General features: G+C 41.6%; 1 protein-coding gene across 3 annotated transcripts in view; it reads left to right on the top strand.

Annotated features, from left to right (window-relative positions):
- Positions 1-18,586, top strand: part of FAM133B (family with sequence similarity 133 member B) — a 29,512-nt gene that overhangs the window by 8,710 nt on the left and 2,216 nt on the right. For all 3 annotated transcript variants that reach the window (XM_008261733.4, XM_051853351.2, XM_008261732.4), the window contains exons 3-10: positions 1,414-1,492; positions 2,110-2,184; positions 2,326-2,358; positions 2,740-2,802; positions 3,588-3,680; positions 5,373-5,423; positions 13,374-13,466; positions 15,730-15,777. In XM_008261733.4, coding sequence (XP_008259955.1) covers positions 1,414-1,492; positions 2,110-2,184; positions 2,326-2,358; positions 2,740-2,802; positions 3,588-3,680; positions 5,373-5,423; positions 13,374-13,466; positions 15,730-15,777 — 535 coding nt within the window. The remainder of the gene's footprint in view (positions 1-1,413; positions 1,493-2,109; positions 2,185-2,325; positions 2,359-2,739; positions 2,803-3,587; positions 3,681-5,372; positions 5,424-13,373; positions 13,467-15,729; positions 15,778-18,586) is intronic.

The raw sequence follows: 18,586 nt of genomic DNA on the forward strand, positions 1-18,586 counted from the left end.
TTTGCAAAGGAAGTCTTTGACATAGGGAGGCCGGAAGATAGTCTTGATCAGCAGATTGGGAACTGGGGAGTTGATGAACTTGAATAAACGAACTCTGAAGTAATGACCCTTATCTTCCCTCTTCCCCCTTCCCCTACAAGTCTTAGTTACAGCCCTAGAATTTACTGCTCTAGCCCAGGTGCCCGTTTGTCCTGTTATCCCCTCACAAATCCATTGTTCTTTTTTTTTTATTTTTAATTTTTTTTTTTTTTTAATTTTTTGACAGGCAGAGTGGACAGTGAGAGAGAGAAACAGAGAGAAATGTCTTCCTTTACCGTTGGTTCACCCTCCACTGGCCGCTGCAGCCGGCGCACCACGCTAATCCAAAGCCAGGAGCCAGGTGCTTCTCCTGGTCTCCCATGGGGTGCAGGGCCCAAAGACTTGGGCCATCCTCCATTGCACTCCCAGGCCACAGCAGAGAGCTGGACTGGAAGAGGGGCAACTGGGACAGAATCCGGTGCCCCAACGGGGACTAGACCCGGTGTGCTGGTGCCACAGGCGGAGGATTAGCCTAGTGAGCTGTGGCACCGGCCTCCATTGTTCTTTTTCTAAAAAGTATAAGAAGGATGGATGGTGCTCTTTTGTCATTTCTTCAGACTGCACTCTCTTACAAAGATCTTGTACATGGAAATTTAATAACATTTAATAAAACTCTAATGTTCTTCCCTTATTAATCCATCTTGTATTCATTGGATTCCTAGATTCAGCAAACAGTCCACATAAGAACTAAGGGTTTGAAGAGGGGATGTGTCTATCTCCCCTGTATTGCCAAAGATCCTGGTGGAATCATACAAGATGAGCTTAATTTCATTAGCGAGGAATTGTGCCAACATGTGTGAGATGTTGCTGACCAGGGAAACTCAGTGCCTGTGGTTTTTATGGTAGCCTCTGCCTGTCACATGCCAGAATTTCAGACTCCCAAAAGAAAAGCAGGTATTCAGCCCAAACCACATCGTCTGTACTAACAGTGTAGGCATAGGCACTGTGCGCCTCGTCCCCAGATGCCCGCTCACAGCCTATCTCATAAGCAGGCCTTTCTAAGAACCAGCAGTCAGTTGTGCTGTTTTAACTCTGCTCTGCAGTCTGGCAGAGTACAGTACAGAATAAAATGGGTGATTTTAGTGATGGAATCTAGTCGTTCAGTGAAATAGATCTTAGCTACCCTAGACACTGAACTTACCAGCTTAGGAGTTTGGGTGGGTTTCTTCATTCTCCAAGCTTCACTTTCTTTATGTTTTATTTACATTTGAAAGATACCAACATGAAAATGGAGGTGTACTAGAATATGAAATGTTTATGAAATTTTTGTCTTGTTTATAAGCATCCATCCAATTTGAATTGCTTGAAAACTTATTTGCACATTCTGTTTTTAAGGGAAGAAGTAAAAGAGCAACTAGAAAAGAAAAAGAAAGGCTCCAAGGCTTTGGCTGAATTTGAAGAAAAAATGAATGAGGTTTGTAAATAGTGCCTTTTTATTTTTTTTTAAAAGGGGTTATTTTTAATAGAAATGAAATTTTTATATTTTTCATTTTTTATAAGCCAAAAATTTCAGCATAGTTCAGAAAGCTCTGTATTTTAGAGGTGTTAACCATTATATTAAGTGCAGGTCTGTACGTAAATATATGTTTTCTTTTTAAAATGCAGGATAACCATCTTGTAGTGACTTTAGCCATCTTCTCCTGTACTCCTCTCCTTACCCTGGGATTTCTGTAGTGACATTACTTGTCTGCAAAATTGTGTGTGGTTTTTCAACCATAGTATAGACTAATTCACCTTGTATAGTTTGGAATGAGAATCTAGCCATCGTTGTTGAAAAGCACGAAGACCTCAGTGATAACACGTGTTCCTGCTCTCAGTCTGCGGTGGAGACTCCCTTCCCTGAATGTCCCCAGGGAAGAGCGAGGGGAGGCTCGGGTGATAGGGTCAAGGATGGTACCGGAGTCTCTCTTGACTGCGTGGAGCTGTAACGGGGGAGAGGTGCCAGAAGGAAGGAAGGAGACTGGTTCTCTCCCTACAGCAAGAGTGTGAGAAGGGGAAGAGCCCTGATGGTGTCTATAATCTTTTTTGCAGAACTGGAAGAAAGAACTAGAAAAACACAGAGAGAAATTATTAAGTGGAAGTGAAAGCTCGTCTAAAAAAAGACAGGTAACACCATTTTCACTTTATTGCTATTCTTAATCTTATAGTTGGATTTTCATAATAATGCTGTATACTAATATTAATAAATGTATTTGAAAACTGTGACCAACTTACTAAGACTTAGACATTTAATTTGTTTCCGTTTAGAGAAAGAAAAAAGAAAAGAAGAAATCTGGTAGGGTGAGCAAAATTTTTCCATTTTTGTAAATATTACAATCAAGAGTCTACAAAAAGTGAGAATAATTGATTGAAGCTGTAAACCCGTGGTAATGGAGACTCAAGATGAGTCAAGGAGCCAGAGAGGCTCTGGTTGCAATGGGATTTTGTTCTATCAGTGATGCAACCCACTCACTCCTGTTGCTCTTTAAAGAGGACAGCCGTGACCATGTACCACTGGGTTGTTGAATGGGGGGACGACATTTCACATTTAATAGTTGCATTTTATAGAAATGCCATCTGTTTCTCTGACAGTAGATTGATTTTGATAAGTATTTGAGGATTTTAGTGAAAGACAAAAATTCCCACATCTCACAATTTGTAATTGTCTTGTGCTTGGTCAAGTATTCATCTTCTTCTTCATCGAGCTCTGATTCTTCCAGCAGTTCTTCGGAGTCTGAAGATGAGGTGAGGCTCGCTTTGTGATGCTTTGTGAAGTTGTCTCTCTAATTACTTTCTTTTTTGAAAGATTTATTTAATTTATTTGAAAGAGTTAGAGAAAGAGAGATCTTCCATCTGCTGGGTCACTGCCCAAATGGCCACAATGGCCAGCACTGCCAGACAGAAGTCAGTAGCCAGAAGCTTCATCCAGGTCTCCCTTGTGGGTGCAGGGGCCTGAGGATTTGGGCATCTGCTGCTGCTTTCCTAGGCCATTAGCAGGGAACTGGATCTGAAGGAGACTCAAGCCAGCACCATGTGGGATGCTGGCATCACAGGTGGCAGCTTAGCCCATTAGGCCACAACCACAGCCTCTCCATAACTTGTTTGATGTCAGGAGGACACCTGTTGTGAAGTATCTCTTAGAAATCTTTACTTCCAGGCATGGCTAGTTGTCCATAACTTAGGGTGTGCTGACATGAACAGATGATAGTGGATATTTAAATACTAGCATATGTATATTCCTTAGATTTCTAAATTTGTTTATTTAAAAATGCCAGAAGAAATGGATTGGGAAAATCAAAGGCTGCTTGACTAGATCTGTAGACATTACATGATGTCTACAATTAGACATCAAATCACTTGACTTTTTTGTATCAGAAAACTGATGTTACATTTTATATTAATCATTATGGAAAAATACAAATTTACAAGCTGGTCCTTTCATTAAGTTGTAGTTTAATAAAGTTTTGGTACTAATAAGATGCTTGAATTATATTTTTGAAACAGCAAATTTTCAAAAATCTTTTATATAGGATAAGAAACAAGGAAAAAAAAGAAAGAAAAAGAAGAACCATTCACATAAATCTTCCGAAAGCTCCACGTCGGAAACTGAATCAGACAGTAAGGTAAAACTTCTTAAATTGTTAATATTCTGGATACCAAAGATAATTAATAAAGTTTTCTTTTTGGTGTTTCCTGTCTTCTGTTCTCAATTTAACAATGATACTGTCCAATTTTTGTACTTTAGTGTTCTATACTATTTAATTGACATACTTAGTATCATAACAAATCATTAACACATCTCAAATACTTACATATACATATCCACATTTCCAGGACAACTTACATTATTTCCCCCCATTTCCGTAAACTTGTAGTTCAAGTGCTGGTGCTGTCACATAGTGGATAAAGCTGCTTTCTGCAGTGCTGGCATTCCACACAGGTGCCAGTTCAAGTCCCGGCTGCTCCACTTCCAATCCAACTCTTTGCTATGGCCTGGGAAAGCAGTAGAAGGTGGCCCAAGTGCTTGGACTCCTGCCCCTGCGTGGGAGACCCAAAAGAAGCTCCTGGCTCCTGGCTTCAGATCAGTCCAACTCTAGCCATTACAGCCATTTGGAGAGTAAACCAGCAAATGGAAGATCTTTCTCTCTCTCTCTGCCTCTCTGTAGCTCTGCCTTTCAAATAAATAAATCTTTCAGGAGAAAACAATTTTGCTTAAATTCATATGACTGGTATTAGAATTGGAAGCTGTATCTAAATCTTGTGATATCTGGTTCAGTGTCTTTTTTCTTTTTATTTATTTATTTATTTGAAACAGAGTTACAGAGTAGCAGTAGCAGAGAGAGAAGTTTTCCATCTGCTGGTTTGCTCCCCAAATAGCCACCCAGTCGGAGCTGGGCCGCTCTGAAGCCAGGAGCTTCTTTCAGGTCTCCCACAAGGGTGCCAGGGGTCTAAGGACTTGGTGGGACATCTGCTGTTTTCCTAGGCCATTGCAGGGAGCTGAATCAGAAGTGGAGCAGTCGGGACTCAAATTGGTGCCCATGTGTGATGCCAGCACTGTAGCTGACAGCTTTACCTGCAACACCATGGCACTGGCCCCAAGACCAGTGTCTTTTCTACTGTACTATATATAATTTGTTCTCTCCCAACCAGAAATGTTTGCAATTACCTTCTTTCCCCAGTGAGAGTTCTGGAAAAATTCCTGACATCTAGAAGGTACACAGTAAACGTTGGTTTTCTCTTTGTCTTTTAAAGAAGGGCAGCAGTTACTGAGTGTCTACTATGTGTTGAGTGAGCACTGTTCTAAGCACTTGACTGTTAACTCATTTAATTCTCTCACGGATTATATGAAGTAGTTATTTGTTAGTCCATTTTATGGATAAGAAAACTGAGGCTCAAGGGTGGTTAATAGCCACGAGTAAGGGATTCAGAGGTAGAAATTCTTGCCCTTGCTCCTGATGAGGAACGTGGGCACATCAGACTTGTGAATGTCTGAGCCCTGTGAACTGAAACTCCAGTTCGTGGAACTACAAGGTAAAAATCCCTATTTTAAAAGAAACCACATGAGTATTCCAGGCAGTGTCTGTCAATTCAAACAAACATAGGTTTGATACACAGCTAGATTAATGAAGAAACCCATTTGCTTATAAGCAGATATACTCATAATGTACATATCTTGTCTGTTATCAAACTAATATGCTGATATTAGAGTAAACTTTTTAACAAAGAGCAAGTCACGTTTTTAGTGTTTTTGTCCTTGTTCTATAATGCTGTATCCTTTACATTTAAAGTTGATCTATATATGTTTGTTTGTTTAGGACAGTTTAAAAAAGAAAAAGAAATCAAAGGATGCAATGGAGAAAGAAAAGGTAACTATAGTTTTACATTGCCTTAAGATAGTGTATCACATAACACTTAATTGATTTTTTGTCCACGATTGAGATTTCTTGATATGAGACTCAGCACACATACATTTCAGTTTGTACACAATTCTTAACATACATATTAAAAATCTAAAAAGCCACAAATGTTGTTCCTGTTTTAAAAGTTATTCCAGTGACTTTCCAACTTCAAATTTGGGAGCAACTCTTCCTTAACAGGCTATCAAGTACCAATATCTTCAAATGTTGCTATTATATAATTTCACAATTTAATATCATGTATGTGACATACTCAGATTTTCAGTCTTTGACAGCACAAAATCATTAGGAAAACTGGACTACCCTAACCAGAGATGTTACAGGGCACACATGGTTCTTATAGATCAATAAGGAGCAATTTCCTTTAGAAAACAGTTCTAAATAACATGGGAGAAGTAATGGAAAGTATTCAAGACAGATTAAATGCACAACTGAGACTCTAAGTTGCCATTTAGCATGTGTAGTAGGATGTTAAAACCACCCTCCACCTATGGAATGTTAAGCTGACATCGAAGACAATCAAAACTCCCATAATTCAATATGCCTCTATTTTCTAGTACCAAAAAGTAAACCACCAGCAAGTTATTTCACCTCTAAAAAACATTTACACTTTAAAAATGGTATGAAATAGGCATCCCTTCCCCCCCCAAAAAAGAAACTTTTATTTAAGGAATACTAACTTCATGCATTTCATATACACAACTTTAGGAATATAGTGATTCTTCCCACTCTACCCGCCTTTCCACCCCTCCTCCTCCTCCTTCCATTCTCCACTAAGATCCATTTTCAGTTAACTTTACACACAGAAGACCAACTCTGTACTAAGTAAAGAGCTCAACAGTTTGCCAGGAGAGGAGGGAGGCGGGGGGGACTGTTCCTCAACAGTTGAGACAAGGGCTATTCTAAGTCATTGCATCTCAAAGTTAATTTCACTTCTTTATTTCTTTCTTTTTTAAGACACTTAATTAACTTTAAGGAAGCACCCAAGAATAATACATCTTTTGTGAGCATTCAGACATAACTCTTAACTTATGAGACAATAATATCTTCCATCTAATACACTAAAAAGAAATAAATCTTTGAGAACAAGTTTTACTGATAATTCTTATAATACAACTTTTTGAGGACAGAGGTCCTGCATGGGAAGTTAGTGCACAGTGACTCCTGTTGTTAATTTAACAATTAGCAGTCTTATGTATGACATTAGTGATCATCCAAGGCTCTTGACATGAGCTGCCTATGGAATCCTTTTGAACCCACAGACTCCATCAGTATTTAGACAAGGCCATAAGCAAAGTGGAAGTTCTCTCCTCCCTTCAGAGAAAAGTACCTCCTTCTTTAATGACCAGTTCTTTCCACTGGGGTTTCACCCACCAAAATCCTTCATGGAGGACATTTTTTGCCATAGTGTCTTGGCTTTCCGTGCCCGAAATGCTCTTGTGGGTTTTTCAGCCAGACCAGAACCCCTTAAGGGCTGTTTCTGAGGTCAGAGTACTACTTAAAGCAATTGTCATTCCAAGAGTCTGCTGTGAGGATTGCTTCCCACGTTGAAGCATTCCCTCCTTTTTAATTCTGTTAGTATTACCAGACACTTAATCCTATTCATATGATCACTTTAATACTTAAGATGGTATTTTTACCACCCAGCTTAAAGGGATTTGGGGTCCCATGGCAAATTTTTAAACTGTACCCTTAGAAGTAAGCCCATAAGGAATGTATGCAGAACTCTACAGCTTTACAGTAAAAACTTCATACTCTTCATAATTATAACTTTAGGAACATGGTGTCTTCCTACCATGCCTGTCCTTCCACTCATACTCCCACCTCTCTTCCTCCTCCCTCTCATTCTCATTATTATTTTTTACTAAGATCTGTTTTAAATTGACTTTATACACATATGATTAACTCTGTTAAGTAAAGAGTTCAACAAATAGTATTTAAAAAAAAAAAAAAAAGTCCCCAACAGTCAAGACAAGGGCTGTTGAAGTCATTGCTTCTCAAAGTGTCAATTTCACTTCTACAGATTGCCTTTTAGGTGCTCTAATAGTTATCACAGGTCAGGGAGTGTATACGGTATTTGTCCCTTTGGGACTGGCTTATTTCACTAAGTATGATGATTTCCAGCTTCATCTATCTTCTTTCAAATGACCGGATTCCCCCCCCCCTTTTTTTTAACCACTGTGTAGTATTCCATGTACATAGCCCATAATTTCTTTATCCAGTCTTCAGTTGAAGGACATTTAGGTTGAGTCCGTGTCTTAGCTATGGTGAACTGAGTTGCAATAAGTGTGGGGGTGCAGATAACCCTTTCATATGCTGATTACATTTCCTGTGAGTGAATTCCCAGGAGTGGGATGGCTGGGTCATATGGTAGGTCTCTTCAGATTTCTGAGGTATCTCCATACTGTCTAACATAGTGGCTTTACCAGTTTGCATTCCCACCAACATGGATTAGGCTACCTATTTCCTTACATCCTCACCAGCATTTGTTGTTTGTATCTCTTTTGAGCTTCAAGAGATTTGTTTACTTTGCCTTTGTGGTATTTTATGTTGATTTAAAGAAATCATTTATTTGGATTTATTGAAAGATAAAATCAGAACAGTATTCCTGTACAAACTCTGAACTTGTATAGATTAAAATTATTTCAAGCTAAAAATATAAAGCAGTTTCCTCAAATCAATGTAAAAGAAGCAGCTTCTTTTAATTAAAAAACATGGGCTTCTTTTTCAAATTGAGTGTACCATAGGCAAATTTTGTAAATACTTATACTATTTTTTTTTAAAGATTTATTTGAGAGGCAGAGAAAGAGGTCTTCACCTGCTGGTTCATTCCACAAATGGCCACAGCAGCTAGAGCTGGGCCACTCAGAAGCCAGAAGCTACTTCCTGGTCTCCCATGTGGGTGCAGGGCCCAAGCACTTGGGCCATCCTCCACTGCTTTCCCAGGTGCATTAGCAGCGACCTGGATTGGAAGTGGAGCAGCTGGACTTCAGTCGGCTTAACCTACTACACCACAGCAATGACCCTATTATGTTTCCAGTGTTGTGCAAACACCATCTCTCTGAAGAACTTTTTCATTTTTTCGTAAACATACCCGTTAGGAGTCATTCCTGTTCTCTTTCTATCATCCTCTGGAAACCTCTCATCTGCTTGTGTCTCTGCGTTTCCCTCTTCAGGATATATCATGACATCTGCACTTTTTCAGCAGGTATAATGTTTGTCAAGGTTCATCTAGGCTGCAACCCGTATCAGCACTTTGTTCTTTTCTATGGTTAAATAATGTCCCATTGTATATATATGCCATATTTGTCCACTCATTCATCTGTTGTTAGACATTTGGGTTGTTTCTACCTTTTCACTACTATAAATAATGCTACTGAAAGCACATTTATAAACATGTCAGGTTTCTTTGTCAACATGTCTCTTTAGGTATATTAACTGAGCAATTTTATGTCAATTAAAGTACTGGACAAACACCACATCATAACCCAAGTTAGGATAATTCCAAGAATTTAAGAAATTCATATAATTTACCGTATTAACTGATCAAAGAAAAACATTATTTCAGTAGTTGCCAAATCAGTAATTCATCGATTCCTGATTTTCCAAAACATTAAATGCGGTTGCTTTCATGTTAAAAGCAGATTTGGGGGCAGGTGTTGTGTTGCAGGTTAGGCTGCTGCTTGAAAGGCCCGCATCACATATCGGAATGCTCCCAGCTACTCCACTTCTGATCCAGCTTCCTGCTAATGCGTCTCAGAAGGCAGCAGGTGATGCTCAAGGACTGGGTCTGCCGCCCACGTGGAAGACCCAGATGCAGTTCTTGGCTCCCGGCGTGGCCTGATCCACTGCAGTTGATGTGGGCATTTGGGGTTGTGCCAACAGATGGAAGATCTCTCTGTCTTTGTCACTGCCTTTCAAATAAACCTTTCTTTAAAACTTAACAAATTAGAGGACCGGTGCAGTGCCGTAGTAGGCTAAGCCTCCACCTGCGCACTGGCATCCCATATGGGTACTGGTTTAAGGCCCAGCTGCTCCTCTTTTGGTGCAGTTCTCTGCAATTGCCTGGGAAAGCAGAAGATGGCCCAAATGCTTGGGCCCCTGCACCCACTTGGGAGACCCAAGAAGCTCCTGGCTCCTGATCGGCTCAGCTCTGGCTGTTGTAGCCATTTGGGGAATGAACCAGCGAATGGAAGATCTTTCTCTCTGGTTCTCCCTCTCTCTGCAACTCTACTCTCAAATAAATGAATAAAATCTTCAAAAAAAAAAAATTTAAAAATGTATGGGGTTGGGCATTTGACCTGAGAGTTAGGACACCTGTAAGATGCCTGTGTCCTGTGTCATGGTGCCTGGGTTTGAAGCCTGGTTCTGGTTACTGACTCCAGCTTCCTACTAATGCAGACCCTTGGAGGAAGCAGTGATGGCTCAAGTAGTTGGATGCCTGCCACCTGTAAGGGAGCACTGGACTGAGTTCCTGGCTCTTACTGGCCTGGCCCAGTTTGAGGCCGTTGCAGGCATTTGGGAGTAGGCTAGCAAATGAGAGTGTGCTTTCTCTGTCAACTTGTGTCTCTGCCTCTCAATTAATTAATTTTAAAAAATTAATAAATATATGTATGAGTCTATAATCTGGTAATAGACAAATGTGAAATACTAAAACAGCATTGTAATTTTGAAATTCTTCAAACTATAAATGCAGAGTAATATATATAATAAATAAGTACCTGTATACATAACAGCTAGAATTAACAAAGTGTTTACACTTGCTGCAGACCTTATCTTTTGTTCTGTTTTTTAAATCTCCAAACCTCTGTCCTCCCTTAGAGGCAGCTGGCACTCCTCAGGGCCGAATGCACCCCAGCGAGGTCGGGTTTAGAGGTGTGAAAACGCAGCTAGAGCAGGACAGAGAGGTGACCATTTTTGTAATATTGTGGTAGGGAAAGCCTGCGCCTCAAACCTCAGAAACTGTGATCATACATTTCTTAATACATATATTTTTTCCAAATTTTGAACAGGCATATAAAAATTATACATGTTTGTGGGATACTGAGTGATGTTTCAGTGCATATATTATGTAATAATTCAAGAGATAAATATCTCCTCTAACATTTGTTTATGGTGAAAACATCCAAAATCCTCTTTTCTGGTTTTGTTTTGTTTTTAATAGGAAAATTACATAATATATTAACAACAGTCACCTTGCTGTGGGACCACAGAACTTCTTATTCCTATCTAGCTATAACCTAGTACTTATTAATCAACCTTCCAACCCTCCCTCCCCTTGCCCTTTCATTAACCAAATATCAAAATGGCCAGATTTGATTATAAAATTAACCTGTGAACAAAGTTTAATGAACAAAAATTTCTAGGATTACATAAGACAAAAATTCAATGATCTTAAAAAAATACCACACACAGAAAAATTAGAACAAAGCATATAGTTAGACCTTCCTTTTTTTAAAAAAAAAAAATTTTATTTGAGAGGTGTTTATAGACAGACAGAGAGACAGAGAAAAGTCTTCCATCTGCTGGTTTACTCCCCAAATAGCCTTAACAGCCAAAGCTGAGCCAATCAGGAGCCAGGAGCTTCTTCTGGGTCTCCCACGTGGGTACAGGGGTCCAAGCACTTGGGCCATCTTCTGCTGCTTTCCCAGGCCATACGAGAGAGCTACATTGAAAGAGGAGCAGCCTCTGCACCCCATGGGAGACCAGGAAAAGCACCTGGCTCCTGGCTCCTGCCATCGGATCAGCGCAGCAGCCGCGGCGGCCATTGGAGGGTGAACCAACGGCAAAGGAAGACCTTTCTCTCTCTCTCTCTCTCTCTCTCTCACTGTCCACTCTGCCTGTCAAAAAAATAATAAAAAAAAAAAGAAAAAGAAAAAGGAGCAGCCGGGACTAGAATCAGCACTGGCTCCAGACCTTGCCTTTTTTTTTTTTTTTTCCTGTGTTTTTTTAAAGATTTATTTATTTATTTGAAAGGAAAAGTGATAGAGAAGGTGAGAGAGAGAGATCTTTAATCCACTGATTCACTTCCCTAATGGCTGCAGTGGCCCAGGCGGGTCCAGGCCAAAGCCAGGAGCCTGGAAAGCCATCCATGTTTCTGATGTAAGTGGCAGAGGCTCAAGCAGTTGGGCCCTCTTCTGCTTTCCCAGGTGCATTAGCAGGGAAACTGGATAGAAAGCTGAGCAGCCAAGACTTGAGCCAGGGTTGGTATTATGGGATGGCCCAAGTGCTTGGGTCCCTGCCTCCCACATGGGAGACTGGATGAAGCTCCTGGCTTTAGCCTGGCTTGGCCCTGGCCCTTGCAGCCATTTGGAGAGTAAACAAGCAGGTGGAAGAGCTCTGTCTCTCTCCCTCTCTTTCTCTAACTCTGCCTTTCAAATAAATAAATGAATCTTTAAAAAATAGGAAAAAAAGGATTACTGGGAAGAATGAGTTCCAAATGGCATGTTTTTTGGTTTTGTTCTGGTCTTTGAAAATTTATTTACCTACTTGAGAGACAGTCACAGGCAGAAATAAAGATGGATTTTTCATCTGCTGGTTTACACTCCAAGTGACCGCAATGGCCAGAACTGGGTCAGCACAAAGCCAGGGACCTCATCCAGGTCTCCCACATGGGTGTCAGGGGCCAAGCACTTGGCCCATCTTGTGCTGCTTTCCCAATTGCATTAGCAGAGATCTGGATCAGAAGTGGAGCAGCCAGACTTGAACTGAAGCCCATATGTAATGCTGTTGCTACAGGAGCAGCTTAGCCCATTGCACCGCAGTGCTGGTCCCCAAACAGCAGGTATTTGTGTAAAGTTATCACCATCCATATAGCGAGATGTATAATCTGTAATTGTGGGTGCATTTTCTTAAAATGAACATTTATTGTTTCAGCTAAAATAATAAAGCTCTGCAGAAACAAATCAAAATCATATAATCTAACACATACATAGATCATCATTAGTTTTATTTTCTATATTATTTTCTTTTGAGTTTAAATCTTACGTAGGTCTAATAATCTTAACATTTCACCATACTTGCTTTGGATGTTTTCAGGTATCCGTGTACTCTTCCCAGTCTTCTCTCTTCTTCCAGAGTTAGTAATTTTCTCAGCATTAAAAATACTTAAGAAATAAAGATTATCTTTAGTGTGACTTTTAAGACACTAAAGGAATTACTGTGTAGAGATCATTTGGATCATACAGATGATTGCCTATTGATTGTCTTTGCTGTAGCACTAGGGCTGTCTGATCCAACTCTAGATAGAAACAAAAGAGTTAGAATACAAAGGACTTAAATCTGAAATCATCTATGTGGTTTCTTAGGAGTCTTTAAAATTCTATCATGTGGCTGGCACCATGACTCACTAGGCTAATCCTCTGCCTGCGGTGCCGGCACCCTGGGTTCTAGTCCTGGCCAGGGCACCGGAGTCTGTCCCGGTTGCTCCTCTTCCAGTCCAGCTCTCTGCTGTCGCCCGGGAACGCAGTAGAGGATGGCCCAAGTGCTTGGGCCCTGCACCTGCATGGGAGACCAGGAGAAGCACCTGGCTCCTGGCTTCAGATCGGCACAGCACACCAACCATAATGGCCATTTTGGGGGGTGAACCAACGGAAGGAAGACCTTTCTCTATGTCTGTCTCTCATACTAACTGCCTATCAAAAAAAAAAAAATTTCTATCATGTATAATTTAAGAAAATAAAGAGACTAATACATCAAAATGGATAGAGTTTTTTCAAATTATTTGATAAAAGCTTTGCATTACTGGAATTAAACACATGTTTGTGTTATTTTTAGACATTTGTAAGATGAAAATGAATTTTCTGATAACTGGAAAAATTAAAACAAAGAACTTAGAAACAAATTTGTATGGCATATGACATCTTTTTATATCAAGAGATATGTATTTATTTCCTATAGGACATTAAAGGACTCAGCAAAAAAAGAAAGATGTATCCTGAAGATAAGCCTTTGTCATCTGAATCCTTATCAGAATCAGATTACATTGAGGAGGTACGTATATGATCAAATCCTTTTCCTCCACTTCATAAAGTTACTGATTTGATAAATATAAACTAGTGAAAAAGAAATACTTACAAGTATTTTTCTAGGCCGACACCACGGCTCACTAGGCTAATCTTCCGCCTGCGGCTTCAGCACACCGGGTTCCTGATCGGGGCACCAGAGTCTGTCCCGGTTGCTCCTCTTCCAGTCCAGCTCTCTGCTGTGGCCCGGGAGTGCAATGGAGGATGGCCCAAGTGCTTGGGCCCTGCACCCACATGGGAGACCAGGAGAAAGCACCTGGCTCCTGGCTTCGGATGGGTGCAGTGCGCAGGCCATAGAAGCCATTTGGGAGGTGAACCAAGGGAAGGAAGACCTTTCTCTCTGTGTGTGTCTCTCTCTCACTGTCTAACTCTGCCTGTCAAAAAAAAAAAAAAAAAAAAAAAAAAAAAACACTTTTCTAATATGGAAAAATGAAAAAAAAAGACAAGTTTTAACAAATTTTGCACTTTTCCAGAAGATTATTATGTGACTGTTACTTTGATAATTAGCCATATTTGCACATACCTTCCCAGTCTGAGATTTCTATTTTTACTTGTTTTATTTATATCATACTCTCACTCTGATTACATAATGATATTATATAATGTACTATAAATGGAAACCAAGCATTTCCTTATACAGTTAGAATACAGCATTGCACATACTCCCTCAACTAAGCTGACATTCTTGTTTTTATTTTTCTTTTGAACTGTGATTTGATCGGTTGGATACAGTGAAGAAGAAATGTTGGCCTGACCTCAGTTTCCTGTGTATAAAATAAAGAAGGAAAGTTATCACTGTCGTCCTATTTAGTTATAGCAGTCCCTTTCTCAGCTTTTGTACTCCTGCAATTAGAGTTCATACTTGGTTAGCTTCAGGTCTGTTTCTTTCTTGGCCATGGATTCCTCAACTGTAAAAAAGGAGCCTATCATACTATATTTATTATAAGGACTAAAAGAAACAAGAAGCTATGGAAAGTTTCACATGATACCCGGGGCGGAATAAAATGAAGTTTACGTAATTCACAATTTTTGCTGTTACAATAACATCTAACTAAAGGTTGCACTTGTCATTGACTTGAAGTTGCATCTTCCTTTATGGATCGACATGTTCAGCCCCCAACACTATAATTTACCCAAGAAGTCAAGTGTCTGGCCCTTGATTACAAGAGGTAGTAGGAGATTGCCGCAGGAGCTGGTCTTTCTGATTCCTTCTCCCTCATACTGGCTTCCTCCTAAACCAGCCCTGCTCGTCTCTGTTCTGTTCCTCATCCCCCCACTCCCTCAATCCTGCCCTTGTGTGTGTTTGTGCCTGTCTTCCTTCTGACTGCATTGTACATGGGACACAGTAGCGGCCCTCACTCTGCTGCGCCTCCATTTTCTATTTTGTGATATCCCCTGAACTTAAATTCCTAGTAAATACCAGCTACACAAATTTTCATAGTACTGTCCTCTGAAAAATATGAACAAAAAAAGTGAATAACATTTTAAATTATGTTTCAGTGTGTAAATGCTTGAGTACAGTAGAAGACAAAATCTTAAGACAAAACCAAATGTAGGCTGCAGCAGGAGCATAACATGTGCCCTTCAAAGACCATATAGTGGGGGACAGGTGTTTGGCCTGAGAGTTAAGAGGTCCACACACCGTATCAGAGTGCCTGGGTTTGATATCGGTCTTGGGCTCCTGACTCCAGCTACCTTCTCATGCAGACTTTAGTAGGCAGTGGTGGTGACTGAAGTCATTGGGTTCATATTCCCCATGTTGGAGACTTGATTTGAGTTTCATCTCCCTGCCTCAGTCCAGCCCTGTCTGTCCCAGGCATCTACAGTTAGCCACGTGAACAGCTATTGTGTTGAACACCACACAGTAAGAAAGTTGCACTGTGTTCTAGGACTTCCCCTCGAGGGTAGATGACATCTCTTTTTTTACAGGTGATGAAACTGAGATAGCATTCAGATTTTGTCTGTCTTATTTCAGGGCTCATGTTTTTTCCCACTGTACACTTTGCTTTTTTAGGTTCTGAAAAGAAACATAAGAGAAATCCTCTAGATATTTTAAATCTTGATTTTCTTTATGTATTTCTCATTGAAATAAAGAGTAATTTAACTGCCATTTGAATGTCAAAATGTTTTTACATATAAATTTTAAAGATGCAAGATATATTAGGGCAAGAAAAAAAATGCCTTGAGTGCAAATTTACATACTTCTGTTCTACATGAAAATTTACTTTCAGGTACGCGCCAAAAAGAAGAAAAGCAGTGAAGAACAAGAAAAAGCAACAGCAAGTATCTCTTACCTTTTTACGTGACAACAGTTGGCTGTTTAGGTTTAATATCTAGTGGGTTGTGGCAAAGCGTGATTGGATTTATTGGGGCTGAGTAAATACTGGGAAAGGTGTGGTGGTTGGCCGTTTGACTTACTCGTTGGACAAAGTCAGAATGGCTCAGGGAGAAGGGAGAGTACCCTGGTAGCAAGCATCTACTGCTTCCGTTTTAGTATTTCACCGCCAGTAATACCAAACTTTGGGGCCAGCGTTGTGGCGTAGTGGGTAAAGCCACTGCCTGTGAAGCCAGCATCCTGTATGGATTCCAGTTCTTGTTCTGGCTGCTCCGCTGCTGATTCAGCTCCCTGCTAATGCACCTGGGAAAGCAGTGGAAGATGGCCCCAGTGCTTGGGCAGATAACAGATCTCTCTATCTTTGTTTTCTTTCTGTAACTCTGCCTTTGAAAACTTTCATGTAACTTTTTTTTCCCCTTTGTAAATATTTATTTATTTTAAGGCAGGCAGAGTGAGAGAGAGTGAGAACTTCCATCTTTTGATTTACTCCCCAAATGTCTGCAGCAACCAGGCTGAGTCAGGCTGAAGCCAGGAGCCAGCAACTCCAACCTGATCTCTGACTTGAAAAACAAAGTCCCAAGTACTTGAATTACCTTACTTCTCAGGTGCATTACAGGGAGATACATTGGAAGTAGAGCAGCTGGGACTCAGGCTGGCACTCTGATATGGGAAACCAGGGTCTTACGAGGCAGTTTAGGGGCTGGCACTGTGGCAGTGGTAGGCTAAGCCTCCGCCTGTCCTGGCTGCTCCATTTCTGATCCAGCTCCCTGCTGGGGCCTAGGAAAGCAGTGGAGGATGGGCCCCTGCACCTACATGGGAGACCCGGAAGAAGCTCCTGGCTTTGAATCAGTCCAGCTCCAGCCATTGTGGGCATTTGGGGAGTGAACCAGTAGATGAAAGACTCTCTCACTGTCTCTCCCTCTCTCTCTAACTCTGCCGCTCAAATAAATAAATTAATCTTTAAAAAAAGGAAAAAAGGCAATTAAACCCACTATACCACAACTCCAGTCCAAAGGAATTGTTTTGTTTGAAGGCAGATAGAAACCGTTTGCCTCATCTAGTGGACTCTGAATGCTTGCACTAGCCCTAGCCCGGGTGGAAGCCAGGAACTCAGTCCAGGTCTCCCATGTGGGCAGTAGGAATCCAATTACTTGAGCCATCACTACTGCCTCCCAGGGTGTGCATTAGCAGGAAGCAGGAATAGGGAGCTGAGCTGAGGCTCAAACCCAGGCCCTCTGACAGGGAATGCAGTAGTTTGAACCAGCGACTTAACTAGCAGGGTAAATACCCACCTCTGTTTTAAGGATTTTAAACAAAAAGATAACCTGAAAACTTTACTTTGTAAAATGCGTTGGAAGTGAGTGGACGTGTATACTACAGTGATGGTAATACGGATGGCCTGCATGGACGGGTTTGTACTTAGATGGTAGAACTCGCTTGGTACTTTGTGGAGAATGGAGTAAGAGAGCACAGTCAGAGAGCTTCGGTTCTTTGATTTCAGCACAATGTCAGGTTAGTGCCATTTACTGAGTTGACTAAGAGTTTGGAGAGGAAAAGTAAGCGTTTGATCTGGTAATTGTAGAAATGATTATGCCTACGAACCGTCCAGGGAGGCCGGTGCTGCGGCTCACTAGGCTAATCCTCCGCCTGCGGCGCCGGCACCCCGGGTTCTAGTCCCGGTTGGGGCACCGGATTCTGTCCCGGTTGCGCCTCTTCCAGGCCAGCTCTCTGCTGTGGCCAGGGAGTGCAGTGGAGGATGGCCCAAGTGCTTGGGCCCTGCACCCCATGGGAGACCGGGAGGAGGCACCTGGCTCCTGGCTTCGGATCAGCGCAGCGCACCGGCTGCAACATGCTGGCCGTAGCGGCCACTTGGGGGGTGAACCAACAGCAAAAGGAAGATCTTTCTCTCTGAATCTCTCTCTCACTAACTCTGCCTGTAAAAACAAACAAAAACGTCCAGGGAGTCTAAAAAGGCGCGTGCAGTCCTAAGTTTGAAGCAGGGGACTGGCTTTAAGAAGTCTGGCTACTGTTGGTACTTAGGTGGAATTTAAAGCATGCAGCTAGGAAAGGAAGAGCCAGCACCAGGAGTGAAGAGGTCCCTGTGACAGAGGAGACCTGGAAGCTGAGAATTTGAAGGAGAGTGCCCAGCTGTCCTTGTATCAAGTAGCATCCTAAACCTAAGTGTAGTTTTAGAACCCAAGTTACACAGTTTTAAACCCTGGATAAAATTCCTTGTGTACTTAATCATATGTTGAAAAAAGAACATTGGCAGATGGTAGCCTAGTACCACGAAGTGGCAGAGGCCTTTGCGAGAGAGATGGTGGGTGTCCTAGCGGATGAGCTGGAGAGGAAGCGCTGCTCTCCCGCTGCCCCTGGGTGTCCGCAGCAGCAGGGCCTCCCTCCCCCTTTCAGAGCATCTGCGTGTGGAGGGTTCCGCCGCCGCCTCCTCCAGCGGAAGCAGTCAGCAGAGGCGGAGCCCAGCGGTCTCCCGGCCCTCTGCGCCTGGTGATCTAACGACTCTCCTGGGCGGCAGTGGCACTTACCTCTGCAACAGAAGCATCTGCTCTGCTAAGCAAGAGGGACTTTCAGCTGCGCCTCGGTGCCCTGTGCTGTTAGTTAGTGATTGAAGCAGTGCTTCCAGTCTGGCCAGTACCCGATACCTGCGCTCCTGTTTTCTTAAAAACAGAGTATTTTTGTTCTCTCTGGAAACTGTTTTACAGAACACTATGTGCTATGGTGCAAATACTCCTTTG

The sequence above is a fragment of the Oryctolagus cuniculus genome, chromosome 16 (genome assembly GCF_964237555.1).
Source record: "Oryctolagus cuniculus chromosome 16, mOryCun1.1, whole genome shotgun sequence".
NCBI lineage: Eukaryota > Metazoa > Chordata > Mammalia > Lagomorpha > Leporidae > Oryctolagus > Oryctolagus cuniculus.